The 19,934-nt window shown below is 46.2% G+C and overlaps 1 protein-coding gene across 2 annotated transcripts; it reads right to left on the bottom strand.

Annotated features, from left to right (window-relative positions):
* Positions 1–566: 566 nt before the first annotated feature.
* On the bottom strand, positions 567–18,790 carry LOC140399474 (RLA class II histocompatibility antigen, DP alpha-1 chain-like). Of its 2 annotated transcripts, none has more exons than XM_072489050.1 (6): positions 18,615–18,790; positions 10,161–10,433; positions 4,038–4,319; positions 2,520–2,631; positions 2,331–2,405; positions 567–741 (listed from the first exon to the last, which is right to left on the bottom strand). In XM_072489050.1, the coding sequence occupies exons 1-5, from the start codon at positions 18,676–18,678 to the stop codon at positions 2,369–2,371; spliced, it is 768 nt and encodes a 255-aa protein (XP_072345151.1). In that variant the 5' UTR covers positions 18,679–18,790; the 3' UTR covers positions 567–741; positions 2,331–2,368. The 2 variants fall into 2 exon arrangements, with proteins under 2 accessions (XP_072345151.1, XP_072345150.1); XM_072489049.1 differs by having other exon boundaries at positions 567–746.
* Positions 18,791–19,934: the final 1,144 nt, after the last annotated feature.

Genomic DNA, 19,934 nt, shown 5'->3' on the forward strand with positions numbered 1-19,934 from the left:
TTTGTCCATGGTTAAAAACTTGACCAATCAGTGTCGACTGGCCAACCAATCAGCACTTTTTTCTCTTGCGGTATAAATTGTGATGGTTTGAAATTTGGCATTCTTGTTTTTGTCCTGGTGAGTGCAAGGTGAAAGCTTCAACAACTATTTTTTCAGCAATATTCAAGAGCTGGGTGGTGTTTGAGGGAAGAATGTTGGCCGGGATATTCGGAGAGTTCCCCCTGCTACAGCTCTTCTACAAATAGTGACACAGGCTCCTTACTGTCCACGTCGATCTAACATTGCAGCAATCCTTAGCACTGAACCAGATTGTCTGTCCAGATTACTTGTTTAAATCATGGTGTTTGGATATAATGATAACCCCTCTGATCTGTGTGTGAGACTGTGACCACTGGACTATCAGCCTGGCTCTCTGCTAGAATTTCCCCTTGTGTGACAATCAGTATAACACAGAGAAGTAGAGGGGTTGAATGAGGTGGTTAGAGAGTAGTGTAATTGACATTTTCCCCCATGAATTATCTCATCAGATATATCACATTGCCCAGGAAATCATAAGGATGATATAATTCAGTCTATTGATAACTTTTAATAGATTTCCACAGTTCCTTTACATCGATTGCAATGTACAAATACTCCTTGAACAATTAATGAAGCTTGATTAATATTTGATAGGACATTCTGAGAATCAAATTTTTAAAAAATCATCCTACAGACGGCTGCTCTCCCTCCTCCTATTGACGTCTAATCTAGGGTAAAAGACAGGAAAATTATTCATTATATCAAATATCAAAGCTGCTGGAAAAGTATTACAAGGATGTTCAGTGTTGTTAGTGTTACTTATTGGAATCAAACACTCTCAGTGTCAGATATAGAGTAAGACTCCCTCTACACTGTCCCCATCAAACACTCCCAGGACAGGTACAGCACGGGGTTAGAATCAGAGTAAAGCTCCCTCTCCACTGCCCCCATCAAACACTCCCAGGACAGGTACAGCACGGGGTTAGATACAGAGTAAAGCTCCCTCTACACTGTCCCCATCAAACACTCCCAGGACAGGTACAGCACGGGGTTAGATACAGAGTAAAGCTCCCTCTACACTCCCCATCAAACATTCCCAGTACAGGTACAGCATGGGTTAGATACAGAGGAAAAGCTCCATCTACACTAACCCCATCAAACAATCCTAGGACAGGTACAGCACGGGGTTAGATACAGAGTAAAGCTCCCTCTACACTGTCCCCATCAAACACTCCCAGGACAGGTACAGCACGGGGTTAGATACAGAGTAAAGCTTCCTCTACACTGTCCCCATCAAACACTCCCAGGACAGGTACAGCACGGGGTTAGATACAGAGTAAAGCTCCCTCTACACTGTCCCCATCAAACACTCCCAGGACAGGTACAGCACGGGGTTAGATACAGAGTAAAGCTCCCTCTACACTCCCCATCAAACATTCCCAGTACAGGTACAGCATGGGTTAGATACAGAGGAAAAGCTCCATCTACACTAACCCCATCAAACAATCCTAGGACAGGTACAGCACGGGGTTAGATACAGAGTAAAGCTCCCTCTACACTGTCCCCATCAAACACTCCCAGGACAGGTACAGCACGGGGTTAGATACAGAGTAAAGCTTCCTCTACACTGTCCCCATCAAACACTCCCAGGACAGGTACAGCACGGGGTTAGATACAGAGTAAAGCTCCCTCTGCACTATCCCCATCAAACACTCCCAGGACAGGTACAGCATGGGGTTAGATACAGAGTGAAGCTCCCTCGACACTGTCCCCGTCAAACTCTCCCAGGACAGGGACAGCACGGGGTTACATACAGAGTAAAGCTCCCTCTACACTGTCCCCATCAAACACTCCCAGGACAGGTACAGCATGGGGTTAGATACAGAGTAAAGCTCTCTCTACACTGTCCCCATCAAACACTCTCAGGAGACAGGTACAGCACGGGGTTAGATACAGAGTAACGCTCCCTCCACACTGTCCCATCAAACACTTCCAGGACAGGTACAGCACGGGGTTAGATACAAATTATGATAAACCTAATTCCTTCATCTGCCTATTTTGTCTCTGAATCGAATCGATGAATATTGTTGAAGTCTCTGCAAAGCTGTGAATCTGATCTGTTCCTCTCCCAGGTTAATCTTCATCATTTAAATCCACAAAATATGCCCAGGGTTTGTCTCAATCAAAGTCTAATGATCTGAATGTCTTACACTGCTCGAAGGACATGTGTACTGTGCCTATTTGACTGCTGTGTCTGACTGACAGAGACACATCAGTTAAAAAATGATTACAGCAGGTTTAATGATACAAACCTTAATCGGTGATATTTCCATCCTTGATCACAAAGTTATTATTTGCAGAATTGTCTGGAACAAGGTTTCCCCTGTCTGTAAATGAATTTATAAACATGTTGAAGCTGTCACTTTATAAATCCCAACAGAAACTAAAGCATTTGGTGAATGTGGGAACAGAATCAGCCACAATAAAGAGAAGAGACTCACCTGCTGCATAGCTTTGTAACCAGGTACAGACCTACCATCAACCCAAGAGCACCAGCAATAACTCCAACAGCACAGACAATGGTCCCAGTGTGGGGCTGTGAATATGACTGATCTGTTTAAAATGTCAAAAAACAGCAGGTTAAATCTTTGTTTATGTTCACTGATCATCAGAATTCTTTCTTTCTCTGGTAGTCCCTTAAACTGAACCAGATGCTTGCCATGGAGGGGTTTGTTGAACCTTTCCTGATGTGCAGGTAGTCGTATGGAGCCAGTAGAACATGGGGAACTCCGAATTCGCCCCCCTCCCCCCAACACATGGTGGAGCTTCAACACCATAATGAGCGCCTGGTGTGCTGAACAGGTTCCTAGCCCAGGACCCAACCTAACCAGGTGGAGATAAAAGTGAGGAGGCATGGTGGCAGTCAAGTCTAGGGTGGGTGGAGGTTGGGGGCCTCTTTCAGCAGGGACAAGGGGTGGTGGAAGGCGGAGATCCTCCTCTGAAGAGGTTGATGACCTCAGTATAAGTGGCTGGTCCTTGTGTTCTATTCCAGAAGGGCAGATGGTGAAGAATGGAATTGGAGCCAATCTGTACACATTTCCATATATATTTGCAGAGTTACACATTACAAGTATACACCTCCTAACCCAACACCACAGTTTCAGACTGTGTCTATTTCCAGGGCACACAAGTGAATACCCACTAAAATACAATCAAACGCAATTAATGGGATTTTCTACACCTACCCGCAGTGTGTTTGTCTCAGGCAGTGCGCCACTGGCTGGCAGCGGGGTCTTCCCACCCACCACTATCAACAGGGCTTTCCGTTGTTTTCACTCTGCCACTGAGGAACCAGGGGGGCGGCGTCAGTGACCAGAAGATCCTGCCAGCGGCAATAGCCGAAAAATCCTGCCCAATATATAATTGACCATGTATTGCTGAAAGAAAACATGCTATCAAAGCTTTCTGTCATGAACTCATTGGATCACAAGTGGCACAGTGGTTAGCACTGCTGTCTCACGGCGCCGAAGACCCGGGTTCAATCCTGGCCCTGGGTCACTGTCCGTGTGGGGTTTGCACATTCTCCCCGCGTCTGTGGGTCTCATCCCCACAACCCAAAGATGTGCAGGCTAGGTGGATTGGCCACGCTAAATTGCCCATTAATTGGGAAAACTTTTTTTTTTTAATGAACTCATTAGCTCAGAAGAAATTTTCAACATTAACAGGGAAGAACAATTTATCCCGCTTGAGATGAGAGTGCTGATTGGTTGGCAAGTGGACTTTGATTGGTGGAGGCATTGCTCTGAAGAATGCAGCATGGCACAGTTAATTGCCTAGTTTTGTTCAAATTCAAACCAGGCTGGTTTACTCTGATTGGCCATGGCATTGCCCTTGGGAATGAACCAGGGAATGGCTGTCTCCCTAAGCTTTGAAAAAGGCACAATGTGTGCACATGATCCTTTTCAGATACTGTCTTATTCTTGTCAAATGCAGTACACAGTAATTAAAATTTAACATACCCATTAACACAGTCATTGGTTCATCGAGACTCATATGATTTACTTGACAGCTGTAGGTGTCTCTATCCTGTGGATCAATGCTGATGTATTTTAAGATGTTAAATGTCCAGTCCATCTCAATCATTAATTGTGACGAATTAACCAGCCCAGTGAATGGCCTCCCATTGATCAGGAAGGTGATGTCAATTTCGAAAGGGTAGAAGTTCTCTGCATAGCAAAACAGGATGTTCGACTGATGTGGGGCGTAGATTTTCTTGGTGTAGATGTGTACAAGGGGCTTTTCTATAACAGAAATAACAGTAAAAAACTGTAACAACATGTACTCCTGTAACACTTGCACATAACATACATTTTAAAAGAGTCTGGGGAAGATATAGCAGTCATATTACTACTCATATTTAATAATTTGCTTGAAATAGGTATATTGCTAGAGGATTGGCGGAAAGTTAATGTCATTCTATATTAAAGAATGGCGACAGACCATGTCTAAGGAATTGCAGACTAGTCAGTTTAACATCAGTAATAGGAAAAAAAGCATCATTCCTAAAGGAGAGAATAGAAAAAAACAACTCGAAATATGAAATATAGAAATTAATAACATGGAATTCAAAAGGCAAAATCTTGCTTGCTTTTTTGAGCAGGTCACAGAGAGAATACACATTGGGAATGCAGTAGATGTAATTTATCTGAATCTTCAATAAGATGCCCCATCATAGACTAACGAATAAGGTCAGAGAAGGTGGAGTCAGGCAACAAGCGGCAGAATGGATTGATTACTGGCTTCAAAAAAGCAGAGAGTGGGAGTAAAGGGTGGTTATTCAGAGTGGTAGGTGTTCCACAAGAATCAGTACTGGAATCACTGCTGTTCACAATTTATATTCAGAATTGAAACTTTGAAATTGGGGCCAGGGGATGGTGAAAGGGGAGATCCAAGGTGAGGCGGTAGCTCAGTGGTAATCCAGAGACCCAGGCTAATCATCTGGAGACCCGGGTTTCAATCTCACCACAGCCGATGGTGGAATTTAAACTGTATAGAACATCTGAAATTAAAAGTTTAATGATGGACATGAAACGATTGTCATTAAAAACCCAGCTGGTTCATTAATCTCCTTTACGGAAGGAAATCTGCAATCTTTCCCTGGTCTGGCCTATGTGTGACTCCAGATCCCCAGCAATGTGATTGACTCTTAAATGCCCTCTGAAATGGCTTAGCAAGCCACTCAGTTGTCTTTAACCGTTACGAAAACACAAATAAATGAAACCAGATGGACCACCCAGTATCAGCCCAGGCACCAGAAAATGGCAAACCCAGTCCAGCCGACCCTACAAAGTCCTCCTTGCTAACATCTGTGGGGACTTCAATGTTCATCACCAAGGCTGGCTGGTTAGTACCACCACAGACCAAGCTGGCTGGGTCCTAAAGGACAAAGCTGCTAGTCTGGAACTGCAGCAGGTGGTGAGGGAACCAACAAGAATGAAAAACATACTTAACCTCATCTCCACCAACTTGCCTGCAGCAGATGCATCTGTCTATGACAGTATCAATAGGAGTGACCACCGCACAGTCCATTTGGAGACAAAGTCCCGTCTTCACACTGAGGAGACCCTCCATCGTGTTGTGTGGCACTACCACCGAGCTAAATGGGATAGACTTCGAACAGATCTAGCAACTCAAGGCTGGGCATTCATGAGGTACTGTGGGCCATCAGCAGCAGCAGAATAGTACTCAGCCGCAATCTGTAACCTCATGGCCTGGAATATCCCCCACCCTACTATTACTGCCAAGAAAGGGGATCATCCCAGGTTCAAAGAAGAGTGCAGGAGGGCATACCAGGAGCAACATTAGGCATACCGAAAAATGAGGGGTCGACCTGGTGAAGTAACAACACAGGATTATTTGCGTGCCAAACAGCTTAAGCAGAAAGTGATAGATAGAGCTAAGCGATCCCACAACCAACAGATCAGATATAAGTCTTGCCACATCCAGCCGTGAATTGTGGTGGACAATTAAACAACTCGCTGGAGGAGGTGGCTCCACAAATATCCCCATCCTCAATGATGGAGGATCCCAGTACATCAGTGCAAAAGAAAAGGCTGAGGCGTTCGCAATAATCTTCAGCCAGAAGTGCTGAGTGGATGATCCACCTTGATCTCCTCCAGAGGTCTCCTGTCTCACAGATATCAGCCTTTAGCCAATTCGATTCACTTCATGTGATATCAAGAAATGGCTGAAGACACTAGAAAGAGCAAAGACTATGGACCCTGACAATATCCTAGCAATAGTCCTTAAGACTTGTGCTCCAGAACTTGCCGCACCCTTGGCCAAGCTGTACCAGTACAGCTACAACAATGTGGAAAATTGTCTGGGTGGCAAGAGGGACTAGGACCCAACAGAGTGTGCTTGTGAATGTGGACATCAAGCTACTTGCTAATGTTCTCCTGCTCTGGTTGGGGCCTTGTCTCCCATGTATAATTTCAGAGAATCAAGCAGAATTCATGAAGGGCTGACAATTGTCAGCCAACATACGTCGTCTTCTAAATGTCATCCTTTCCCTCTCCCCAGTACAAAGCCTGAGCTGATAGTATCTCTGGATGCTGAAAAAATATTTGACAGACTGGAATGGGAGTACTTATTTGAGATTCTCGGGAGATTTGGATTCGGCCATGAATTTGCCTGTTATATAATCCCCCTACTGCCAGTGTTCGTACAGATGCTTTGTACTCTGATTATTTCCCTTGATTAGGGGCACTAGTCAGGGCTGCCCACTTTCTCCACTCTTGTCCCCCCCTGGCAACTGAGCCACTCTATAGCATTGATGTCCTCTCGTCAATGGAGGGGTATTAGTCGTGATGGGTTGGAGTATCAGTTATCTCTTTCTGACTTACTTTTATATATTACAGACCCATCTCTCTCCATCGATGACATAATGAAGTTGCACAACACCTTTGGCTCCTTCTCTGGGTATAAATTGAACTTAAGCAAAGTGACTGTTTCCCGGTTAACCCCTCTCGGAGGCGAGCCCAATTGGGGAAATTATCTTTCCACCTTTCCAATACAAGCTTTCGTTATCTCGGGGTCTGGGGTGGCCCATAACTGGGCCTCACTTCATAAATTGAATTACACAAACCTGATTAATAATGTTAAAACAAGTTTACAGAGGTGGAACCTTCCTCTATCTTTGACGGGTCCAAACAATGAAAATGAATGTGCTCTCAAAGTTTTTCTTTTTCTTTCAATGTTTTCCCATTTGTCTGCCCAAATCCTTTTTTATTAAGGTTAACAAATTGATACCTGCTTTTGTTTGGCTATGTAAGAATCCCAGAATTTGTAGCGTTCTACTCCAATGGGATAGACAGACGAGGGGTTTGGCCTTCCCCAATTTACTATTTTATTACTGGGCTGCTAACATCCAAATAATTCTGTTGTGGTTCAGTGACCCCGATTCTATTTGGGAACAAATGGAAGCTCGCTCCTGCCATAGTCATAAGAACATAAGAACTAGGAGCAGGAGTAGGCCATCTGGCCCCTCGAGCCTGCTCCACCATTCAATGAGATCATGGCTGATCTTTTGTGGACTCAGCTCCACTTTCCGGCCCGAACACCATAACCCTTAATCCCTTTATTCTTCAAAAACCTATCTATCTTTATCTTAAAAACATTTAATGAAGGAGCCTCTACTGCTTCACTGGGCAAGGAATTCCATAGATTCACAACCCTTTGGGTGAAGAAGTTCCTCCTAAACTCAGTCCTAAATCTACTTCCCCTTATTTTGAGGCTATGCCCCCTAGTTCTGCTTTCACCCGCTAGTGGAAACAACCTGCCCGCATCTATCCTATCTATTCCCTTCATAATCTTATATGTTTCTATAAGATCCCCCCTCATCCTTCTAAATTCCAATGAGTACAGTCCCAGTCTACTCAACCTCTCCTCGTAATCCAACCCCTTCAGCTCTGGGATTAACCTAGTGAATCTCCTCTGCACACCCTCCAGTGCCAGTACATCCTTTCTCAAGTAAGGAGACCAAAACTGAACACAATACTCCAGGTGTGGCCTCACTAACACCTTATACAATTGCAGCAGAACCTCCCTAGTCTTAAACTCCATCCCTCTAGCAATGAAGGACAAAATTCCATTCGCTACAGATTTTCCTCTAACCCATTGTGGTCTCTGCTCTTAGGACTTGGAAACAGTTTAGAGGGCACTTTAAGCTCCTTTCCCTGTCTTCGCTCGTCCCTATATTTAACTATCACCTTTTCCTGCCTTCTGGGTTTGGACCCAATATTGAAATCTTGGAAAGTGACGAGTTTGGAGCATTTTACGGACTTGTTCGTGGAAGGGAGGTTTACCAGTTTTAGGGGGTTAGCTGTTAAATTTCAGCTACCCAACTCCAGCCTTTTTTGTCATTTTCAAGTTTGCGACTTCTCGCCTATGGCTTTTCCTTCCTTTACTTTGGCGCCATCTTCTTATTTGATGGAGAGGATTCTGTCCCTGGTTCCGCCTGGCAAGGAGTCTATTTCAGTCTTATATGGCCATATTTTCTCATCAAATCCCTCCCTGCTAAGCGGGGTGAGGGCAAAATGGGAAAGTGAATTGGGTCCAACACCTACCAGTGAGGTTTGGAGTGAGACCTTTCACAGGGTCAACTCCACATCCTCACATGTCCGGTTGAGTCCAATTCAGTTTAAGTGTTACATCAGACGCACTAGACGAGGGTGAGGATGAGTGGGTTTTTCCCAAATGTGGAGGATAGGTATGATCGCTGTGCTTTTGTCCAGGCTAGCCATACTCATATGTCCTGTTCCTCGTAGGCCTCTTTCTCTCCTTATTTAGCACCATGTCGGAGATACTTAATTTGGATTTGGGCCCATGTCCGCTGGTGGCCATATTTGGGATGTCGGATTCGCCGGTGATCCAGTCTGGGGTAGGGGCCGATGCTGTCGCCTTTGCCTCACTGATAGCCTGGAGGTGAATATTGCTTGTATGGAGGTCTCCCACGCCATCCAGTGCCTCTGCTTGGTTGGGTGACTTAATGTCATTCCTACACTTGGAGAAAGTCAATTCACCATCAAGTGGAGAGGTTCTATGTAAGATGGCAGCTGTTTATTTCCTCTTTTAAGGATCTAGTCATGGTCAGCAATTAGGGGTTTAGTTTAGTTTTAGTATTCAAGTTAATTATGTGTTGGTTTTTAAAAAACTTTTACATTTACTTGCGATTTTCTGCATTCTAATTCTCATTCGTGTTGATTATTATGTAAAAACATATTTTTTTTAAAACTCTGTCGAGGACTGGAAAAAATTACATGAGGACATTGATAAGCTTGCAGAATGGATATATAATTGACAAATGGAGTTCAACAGTGATAAACATGATCACATTTTGATAGGTTGAATAGAGGGATCAGTTATTACTTCATCGTAGTCATAGAGATTTTACAGCACAGAGGCCCTTCGGTCCATTTTGTCTGTGCCGGCCATCAAACAGCTATCTATTCTAATCCCATTTTACATCACTTGGTCCGTGGCCTTGTACGCTCTGATATTTCAAGAGCTCATCTAAATGCTTTTTAATTGTTGTTAGAGTTCCCGCCTCGACCACCCTTTCAGACAGCGAGTTGCAGATTCCCACCACCCTCTGGCTGAGAAAGTCTTTCCTCAAATCCCCTCTAAATCTCCTGCCCCTTACCTTAAATCTATGCCCTTGGTTATTGATCCCTCTACTAAGGGGAAAAGCTTCTTCCTATCTACTCTATCTAGGTCCCCTCAAAATTTTGCTCACCTCAATCAGGTCCCCCTCAGCCTTCTCTGCTCTAAGGAGAACAACTCCAGCCTAACCAGCCTCTCTTCATAGTTGAAACACTCCAGCCCAGACAACATCCTGGTGAATCTCCTCTGCATCCTCTCTAGTGCAATCACATCCTTCCGATGGTGTGGTGACCAGAACTGCACGCAGTACTCTAGCTGTTTTACGCAGTTCCATCATAACCTCCCTGCTCTGAATATAATCAGATGGCTAAGGTTGGTTGGAAATAAATGCCGTTTGTCACTGAATGTTAGTGCATTAACTTTAGTGCTCATGAGATGTCACTGCAAAATGTTTTTTCAACTGTAAATGAGTGACTTACTGGTGATGGTACTTGAAGCACTTGTCAGCTTTATCATTTCGTTGGTGTATTTTTGCAGCCGAACATTGAGTCCACGAGCCATCGCTTTATAATAAATCACTTCCTCTTGACCCAGTTCCTTTAGCCCTTCTGTCATTTTCCCATTTAAAACAAACTTTTGCGTTTCAAAATCATAGAGCAAAAAGGGAATGGAATTTATCGTGAATACGTATATATTTCTAGTTGAATCTGGTGCAGAGCGGTAGTAGATCCTTGCAGAAATAGATTCAACATCTAGACAGAGAAAACAACAGACAAATCACAAAATTAAATTTGACATTTGCAATTATATCGCAACTCATCATGTCTCTCCAAACTGTGGCTAAAATATTCACAAACAAGGAATGAATTCTCATGGCAGTGACTGTTAGACAGATAATACTCAGTTTACTAATAGTCATCACAGCACCAGCTGCCAAATTGTGACAATAATACAAATGAAACAAGTAATCATAATTCATAGCATAGTTATAGACAATCATTAAAATAAAAACAAAATATAAAATAATAAAAGATTTGCACAGTCATGAACATTTCAATCTGTAAATAATTACAAAACATTGCAAAATGTAGGGCTTCTTAATTTACAGAAAAAAATGAAAGTTTAAAGTCCATCGGTCATCGATTGAGTTCAGAGTTTAATACATGACAGCCATTTTGTACACAATTCGATCCCACAAACAACAATGAGCTGAAAGCCCCATTCCTCCATTTTGTGTTTTTTTTGTCGCTGAAGGTGGAATGTTGGCCAGGACACCAGAAGGTCTCCCTGCTCCTTTTCCACTAGTACCATGGGATCTTTAGCTCCTACCTGAACAAGTGGACAGAACCTAAACTTAAATTTATAATCTTGACAGTTCCTAAAGTGCAGCAACTCCTCAATGTTTGACTGACATCCTAAACTATGGACCCCGGTCAGGGTTAAATCAACAACTTGTGACTGAGTGAAACCATTGTACAATTTACCCTCTAGATCGAGGATAATACTGAGAGATGGAAACACTCAACATACAGCAAGTCTGCTTGTAAACAAAGAACCATTTTTGAAATGTTAGATTGAAACAAATTTTTGAAACAAGGATGTTTTCTGCTATTGCTTTTAATGAATTCAGAAAGGTTCACCCATCCTGTGCCAAGACCAATGGTAGGAGTGGGGCTAGGGATGAGGAGTTTCCTACCTTAGTGCAGTTGGCAGGAGAGCTGGTTCGTGATGTGCAGCGATGCGAACAGTCTTGGTTCAATTCCCATACTAGCTGAGGTTATTCATGAAGACCCAGCTTTTTCAACCTTGCCCCCCTGCCTGAGGTGTGGTGACCTTCAGATTAAATTACCACCAGCCAGCCCTCTCTCAAATGGGAGAAGCAGCCTATTGTCCTCTGGGTGTGTGGCGGCGTTTACATTTTATGGAGGTTCAGGAAGTCACACAACCTCAGCCTCATTAATTATGCAGCCGGGGTTTTCCTGATATTTCGCACGGTGGGTGGACTGGAAGGCTCGCGGTCTGCCATCATGTCTGGGTGCTATTTTTTAAAAGTGTCTGGACATCACAGACCTCCCATTGAAGAACGAAGATAGACCTCCTGAAGAAAGAAGAGGGACCTCCAGGAACACTGATAGGAAGCTGGACCTCCTCAAGACACTGAAGCTTGAAGATCCACCTGATAGATGCTCCTTCCACCCACTGCTATCTGTTCCAGGCTCCACGATCGATGAAGGCCTCCATCTCAAACTCCGGAGGCAGCCCCAGACCTTCTTCAATGTAGTAATCCAGGAGATACAAAGATGAAGGTTCAACTAATTTTATTGATTTTTTTTCTTTTGAAAACATTTTAAGGCATTTGTGATTTTATAACAACAATTACAAATGTGAACACAACTCAGTAGATAACCCCTCCAAACCAACAACCATACCCAGCCAATATGGCTTATACACAGAGTTCCCCAGTCCCTTCTCCTCCACTCGTTTATCTCGCCAAAACTAAACTAAACTAAACTAAACTATCTCCCCTTACCCCCTCTTTCCCAAACCCCCCCTTATTGTTTCTGCAACAGTTTAATTTTCCCAGAAGAAGTCGATAAATGGCTGCCACCTTTGGATGAACCCTAACATTGATCCTCTTCGGGCGAACCTGATTTTCTCAAGCCTGAGAAACCCAGCCATGTTGTTAACCCATAGCCCCGATTTTGGGGGCTCAGAGTCCGTCCACGTCAATAAGATACGTCTCCAGGCTACCAAGGAGGCAAAGGCCAAAACGTCAGCCTCTCTCGTCCCCTGGATTCCCGTTTCTTCCGACACTCCAAAAATTGCCATGTCTGGACTCAGTGCTTCCCTTGTCTTTAACACCGTGGACATGACATCAGCATATCCCTGCCAGAATCTCCTGAGCTTCAAACTAGCCCAAAACATGTGGACATGATTTGTGAGCCCTCCCGCACACCGCCCATACTTCGCCCCTTCAAAAAACCTTCTCATCCGGGCCAGGTGGACCCGTTAAACTGTATCAGGCTGAGTCTGGCACATGGTGAGGATGTGTTGACTCTGCTCAGAGCATCCTCTCATAGACCCATCCAGCTCATCTTCCCACTTATGTTTTACCTCCCCATCTGGGAGGTAATTCCATGAGCTCTTTATAAATTTCTGAGATCTTCCCCTCCCCCACTCCCGTTTTCAAAACCACCTTTTTCTGTATCCCCTGGGGCGGTAGAAGCGAAAAGGTCGGAACATGCCTTCGTACAAAGTCCCTCACCTGCAGATAGCGAAACCCATTCCCTCCTGGCGGTTCAAATTCCTCCTCCAAATCCTCTAAACAAGGAAAGCTCCCATAGATAAACAGATCCCCCAGCCTCTCAATCCCTGCTCTCTGCCACCTCTGAAACCCTCCATCCAGCCTCCCCGGGAGAAACCGGCGATTACCACAAATTGGAGCCCACATCGACGTTCCCTCCACTACCACGTGCTTCCGCCACTGACCCCTTAGCCTCAAAGCTGCCACTACCACCGGGCTTGCAGAGTACTGAGTGAGAACAACAGAGGTTCCGTTACTTGTGCCCCTACATGATGCTGCCTCCACCCGCTCCCACACCGACGCCTCCCCCACTACCCACTTCCTGATCATGGCTATATTTGCCGCCCAGTAATAGTTCTTAAAGTTCAGTAAGGCTCCCACTCCCCTCTGCCCCGCTCTAGCAGCACCTTCCTTACTCGTGGGCTTTTACCAGCCCACACAAACCCAGAGATCATCTCATTAACCCTCTTAAAAAAAGCTTTTGGGATAAAAATAGGGAGACACTGGAAAATAAACAGAAATCTCAGGAGAACCGTCATCTTTACGGTCTGTACCCTCCCCGCCAGTGACAGCGGGAGCGTGTCCCACCTCCGAAAGTCCTTCTTCATTTGCTCAACTAACCGGGCTGGATTTAATTTATGTAACTGCTCCCACCCCCGTGCCACGAAAGCTCCCACCCACCACTTTAAACAACATCCTGTCCCCTCGCCTGGATCACAAAGACCTCACTTTACCCATATTCAATTTATACCCCGAGAACCGGCCAAATTCCCCTAGGATCCACATAATCTCTGCCATCCACCCTAACGGGTCAGAAATATACAGGAGTAGGTCGTCGGCATATAACGAGACCCTGTGCTCCACCCACCCCGGGCTAACCCCTTCCAGTCCTTTGAGGCTCTCAGCGCTAATGCCAACGGCTCTATAGCCAATGCTAACACCAGTGGAGAGAATCGACATCCCTGCCAAATCCCACGGGACAGTCTAAAATAGTCCGAGCTCACTCGGTTCGTCCGCGCACTCACCACCGGTACAACAACCGGACCCAGTCTTCAAAGCCCTGCCCAAACCCAAAATGTCCCAGACCTCCTACAGAAAATCCCACTCCACCCGGTCAAAGCCCTTTTCCACGTCCATAGCAACCACCACCTCCACCTCCCTATCCTCGGAGGGCATCATGATAACATTCAAGATCCTTCTAAGGTTGGCCGTTAACTGCCTTCCTTCGACAAATCCCGTCTGGTCTTCCCCTATCACTCCTGGGACACAATCCTCTATTCTCAGTGCCAAAACCTTGGCCAGCAATTTGTGTCTACTTTAAAAGGGAGATTGGTCTGTCTGACCCGCATTGTTCTGGGTCCTTCTCCCGCTTCAGAATCAAGGAGATCGAAGCCTGTGACATTGTTGGGGGAAGGATACCTCGCTCTCTTGCCTCATTAAACGCCCTTACCAGCAAGGGCCCCAGCACCCCAGAAAACATCTTGTAGGATTCCATTGGGTACCTGTCGGACCCCAGGACCTTGTCCGACTGCATAGCCTCCAATCCCTCCACTACTTCAAAGAGCCCGATCAGCCTCCACCAACTCTTCCTCCATCCATGCAAACTCCAGTCCTTCCATAAAATGTTAAGTCCATAATGAAGTATTTAAGTCGGGCCTCCGGGTCCACGTGGATTTTTGCTCTCGCTCCTTTGATTTTGCCAAGGCCCTCCAGAAACACCTCAGGATATTTCCCGATGAATTCATGCAGGCCCGCGGTTTGCATTGTGAAAATGTTCTGCTAGTCCAATTGAATTTTTTGCAGTCAGTCTCTGCATAAGAGACTTGGTCCTGGTCCTTGCACAACTATTAGAGGGCATCGGACCGTCTGTTACCCATGGGTGACTGGAGGTCACAGTGATTCCTACGATTCGTAGAGGCTCCCTTTTATATGAGACCAATCTGTTCCTGGTGTCCTGCAGGTTCAGGGTTCCGATGTCAGCTAGGAGGAGCCTGAAGGTCTATTCCCCTATAATAGAATTCCTACAGTGCAGAAGGAGGCAATTCGGGCCATCGAGTCTGCACTGACCCTACAAAATAGCACCTTACCCAGGCCCATTCCCCCACCCTATTCCCACAACCCCATTTAACCTGCACATCTTTGGCCACTACTGGGAAATTTAGCATATCCAATCCATGTAACCTGCACATCTTTGGACTGTGAGAGGAAACCCACACAGACATGGGGAGTGCAAACTCCACACAGACAATCACCCAAGGTTGGAACTGAACCCGGATCCCTGGCACTGAGGCAGCAGTGCTAACCGCTGTGCTACATGGAGACAGCAGCTCCTGTGTCAACTTCCATTTCCAAAGGGTGACCATTGACTTGGAGTTGAATTTTGATTGGGGCACCTTTGTGGGTGGTGATGCAATTCAGCTGCATCAGTTCGTCCAGTTCGGGCTGGTGGCTTTGCAAGGTCCGGGCCTGAGATGGCTTTGGCTTCTGGCTTGGGCAGTTTGCATACTGATGATTCTGGCAGCCTTGCTTTGGGCATATAGTTTGACCGCAGGCACAGTACTCTTGCAACTAGTCTTCAAAGTCTTCTAGAGAAGCTTCTCTAACAGACCTGGGATTTGACGGCCGTCGACCCATGTCCTTGCATGTCACGGCTGAGTAGTGAACAGGTGGAGGGCAGGGCATGGAGGTGGTGTCTACAGGGAGCCCTGTTTTACGATACGGGGGATGTCCGATGTTGAGCATGCTGCAGTCATAGAATCATAGAATTCCTCCAGTGCTGAAAGAGGCTGTTCAGCCCATCGAGTCTGCAATGACCCTCTGAAAGAGCATCCTACCTAGGCCCACGCCCACACCCTATCCTCGTAACCACACCTAAGCTACACACTTTGGACACGAAGGAGCAATTTAGCATGGTCATCTTTGGACTGTGGGAGGAACCCGGATCACCCGGAGTAAACCCATGTAGTCATGGGAGAAAGTGCAAACTCCACACGGACAGTCACCCGAGGGTGGAATTGAACCCGGGTCCCTGGCGCTGTGAGAAGGCGGTGCTAACCACTGTGCCGCTTTGTCCATTGAACCTTGGAGTTCCTGGTCCCTTTGTCAGCATTTTCCAGGGACACTTTTGACTCTTTTGAGATCAAGGGCGGGTTCTGCAAGCAGTTTCCTTTGTGTCAAGATATTATTTATCCTACATACCAGCCAGCTGGCCGATACTCACAGTGCTCAGCTAGTTTCCTGAGCCTGATCAGGAACTCCATTACAGACTCTCCAGGGATTCTTCCAGCTGTATTAAACCTATGACTGTAGAATATCCAATGTTCTTGGGTTGTAATGGTTTTCATAGAATTTACAGGCAGAAGGAGGCCACTCGGCTCATCAAGTCTACACTGGCTCTTGGAAAGAGCACCCTACCCAAGCCCACACCTCCACCCTATCCCCATAACCCAGTAACCCCACCCAACACTAAGGGCAATTTTGGACACTAAGGGCAATTTAGCATAGCCAATCCACCTAACCTGCACATCTTTGGACTGTGGGAGGAAACCGGAGCACCCGGAGGAAACCCACGCAGACACGGGGAGAACGTGCAGACTCCGCACAGACAGTGACCCAAGCCACGAATCAAACCTGGGACCCTGGAGCTCTGAAGCAATTATGCTAACCACCATGCTACCGTGCTGCCCAGTGGTTTGCCAGTAGGCCTACCAGCTTGGATAAAGTTTTTTGAGTCCGGATTCGCTGGGTAAGTCAGACTCTTAATGATGCGAACGTCTGGGCTCCACAGGTGATCAAAATGATTGTCAATCGTCACCCTCTATGCCACTCGCATGAAAGAAATAGCGCATTCTTTTGGCATACTGGTGCTAATTGTCCACGCCGACATCAGAACGGCTTGAGTTTCCCAAATAAAGGCATTTCCGCATCCTCTTTCTACGTTTCTTACTGGAGACATTGTTTTTTTCCAAGCAGGGCTGTCCAGAAGCCTGTTATCCCATCCTCATCGCCAATGTAGTAATCCAGGAGACACAATGATGAAGATTTAACTCATTTTATTTTAACTCAAAAGTAAAGTCTCACCCACGGCTTACAACACAAGTGCCCAGCCCGCGACTAGCAGGACTTCCAGTCCGGCTCTGGGACGGTATTTAAACCGCTCCATATGAAGTTACAGCTGGATGGGCCTCGGCCTGTTTCCATTGAAACTCGTACTCCATGAGCCCCACGGGGAGATATACAAGTGATCCCACGTGGTCCTCATGAGGGTCATCACATTCAAGTAAGTCCCAATATATACAGACGTGCTCTGGACAAATGTGATTTCCCGCAGACAGCACGGACATGGAAGGACAATTATGGTTGGGCCTTCATCTGCATTCTATTAGCAGGATGCAAATAGGTTTCACACAGACATCCGACAGGACCGGCCATGGTGTCCAGCAGTGTAAGTTCCTGCCGTCATTTTGCAACATCAAATCTGGTTTTTTTAACCTCCCGCTGCAACTTTCTCCTCACGTCGGCCATTAAGCCCACTGTGCGGGGCAGGGAGAATTCTGACAACTCTTAAGGTCACAATCATGAAACTCTCATCCTTGGAGGCTGAATTCAGCTACTCATATTCAGTAAGATATACTGGCACCAACCTGGCACCCTGGCAATGCCACCTGGGCACCTTGGAAGTGTCAGGTTGGCACCCAGGTGTCACTGCCAGGGTGCCCAGGTGTCACTGCCAGGGTGCCCAGTTGACACCGTCCCGCCAAAAGGGCGTGCAGTTGGGGGCCTGGGGTCCCCGGGAGACTCTCAAGAGTGCTGTTCCGTCTGATCCCTGTTTGTTGGGACCAGTGCTGAATGACTAACTGTCTCGCTCTATTATGCCGATTTGCCAAAACGTGATCCCGCCCATTACGCATGGGGTTCACATTGCAACGTCTTGTGAGATTGCCTAGGGTCTCGCGAAGTGTGGCAAGCCGGGTAGACCCCAGGAGCTGGGTCTCCTGGCTTTCAACGGCCATGCAGCGCCGCGGCGAGCTGTTTTTCCAGTGCAGCGTGGCCATTGGATCATGCCCAATGACACAAAACACAAGTTTTCATTCCCATTTCTTCATCCACACGCTCCCTTTCTTTTGTTTTTAAATTTAGAGTACCCAATTCTTTTTTTCTAATTGAGGGACAATTTAGCGTGGCCAATCCACCTACTCTGCACATCTTTGGGTTGTGGTGGTGAGACCCACGCAGACACGGGGAGAATGTGCAAAATCCACACGGACAGTGACCCGGGGCCGGGATTCGAACCCGGGTCCTCAGCGCCATGAGGCAGCAGTGCTAACCACTGTGTCGCCCCTCACACGCTCCCTTTCCAATACAAAATAATTTGGAAGATCTTGGAGTGTAAACTTGCACTCTGTTGGTGAGGGCTGAATTGGGAATCAAACCCCCACCAAAGGTGAAAGCAAACTGAATTGATGTACCTTGGATCTTACTTGGGGTAATTGTATTCAGACACTCCAGATCAAGTGTGAGAAGCTCAGAGAGTAGAATAGAAAATTACAAGACTAATTCTGGAACGTCACAGCAAGAGCTGAGGTCCCAAACTCCCCTCCTCCGCAGTGTGTCTCCACAATACACTCACCAATCTCTGCCCTCGTTACTGCTGTCAGTGAGGAGATCATTATTAGGAAGCTCCAGAGTTCCATGTTGAGAAATGATCATCTGTTTCTCCAGGATGTCTCAATCAATGTGAATGGAGACTGAGTGTAACTCGGCACATTGATCGATGTAACTGCGCTGTGATTCAAGAATGTAACTCAATCTCACCACATAGTCTTAACATCGGAGGCTCATTTCACAATCAGCCGCTTTACCAACAACATTTCCAGCCTTCAAATATTTCCCACTTGGCATTGGTTCAATAACTAAACCAGTTGTTCAGGAATGTGCGTAACAACTGGTTTAGTTATTGAACCGATGCCAAGTGGGAAATATTTGCCTTAACATCTCAAACACTGAGTTTAGAGTTGGGGGGGGGGGGGGGGAGGTGAGGATATATTGATTGATTGACTGATGAGTTGGAGTCAGGTGTTGAGGGGGTTGGAGTGGGGGCAGGTGCAGTGATGTGTTTGTAATAGGGGCTGAGTGGGCTGGAATGGGGTTGATCGGGCTAGAATGAGGGTGTGACTGTGAGTGGGGTAGATAAGGAACTCAGAGGGCAGGCTGCAGAAGTCAGCCTATTGTCCAATAGGTTTGAGGTCCTCTGAGCTTGTTTGGGTGAGGGTGGGGGCTATGGGTGAGAGAGCAAATTGACCATGGCACCATGGTACAGAAATCTATTCAAGAGGGGGAGCATATAAGAATAAGGGGACAGTATGGTGAGGGGGGTTGACACTGTTCTCTGTTGTAAAGAGCGAGAGCCCAGCTATGTTGCCTGCCCGGTGCCAGGGTTCGGGACATCTGCTCAAGATTGGAGAGGAGCTTGCAGTGGGAGGGGGAGGGTCCAGTTATTATGGTCCACGTCGGAACCAACAACATAGATAGAACCATGGCACAGGTTCTGAAAAGACAGCTTGAGAAACTTGGGACTAAATTAGGAAGCAGAACCTTAAAGGTAACAATCGCTGGATTATTATCTGAGCCACGTGTAAATTGACATAGTCTTTCATAAAATAAGAGAGATGAATACATGGCTCAAAGACTGGTGTGGGATAAGTGGGGTCCAGATTGTGGGGCACTGACACCAGTGTAGGGAAAAGTGGGAACTGTACTGTTGGGACAGTCTATACCTGTGTTGCCAATCGGAATACTATCCCACCAGCGTCACCAATAATGTTGCTCTTTAGAGTCGCCAATATGATACTGAGGCTCTTTTTATGATATAATGTTATGTCCCAACAGCGTCGCCAATACGGTGGGTGTTTCTATTTCTCTTACTGAACCACAAGGCTTTCCCCTATAT

The sequence above is a fragment of the Scyliorhinus torazame genome, chromosome 22, assembly GCF_047496885.1.
Source record: "Scyliorhinus torazame isolate Kashiwa2021f chromosome 22, sScyTor2.1, whole genome shotgun sequence".
Taxonomy (NCBI): Eukaryota; Metazoa; Chordata; class Chondrichthyes; order Carcharhiniformes; family Scyliorhinidae; genus Scyliorhinus; species Scyliorhinus torazame.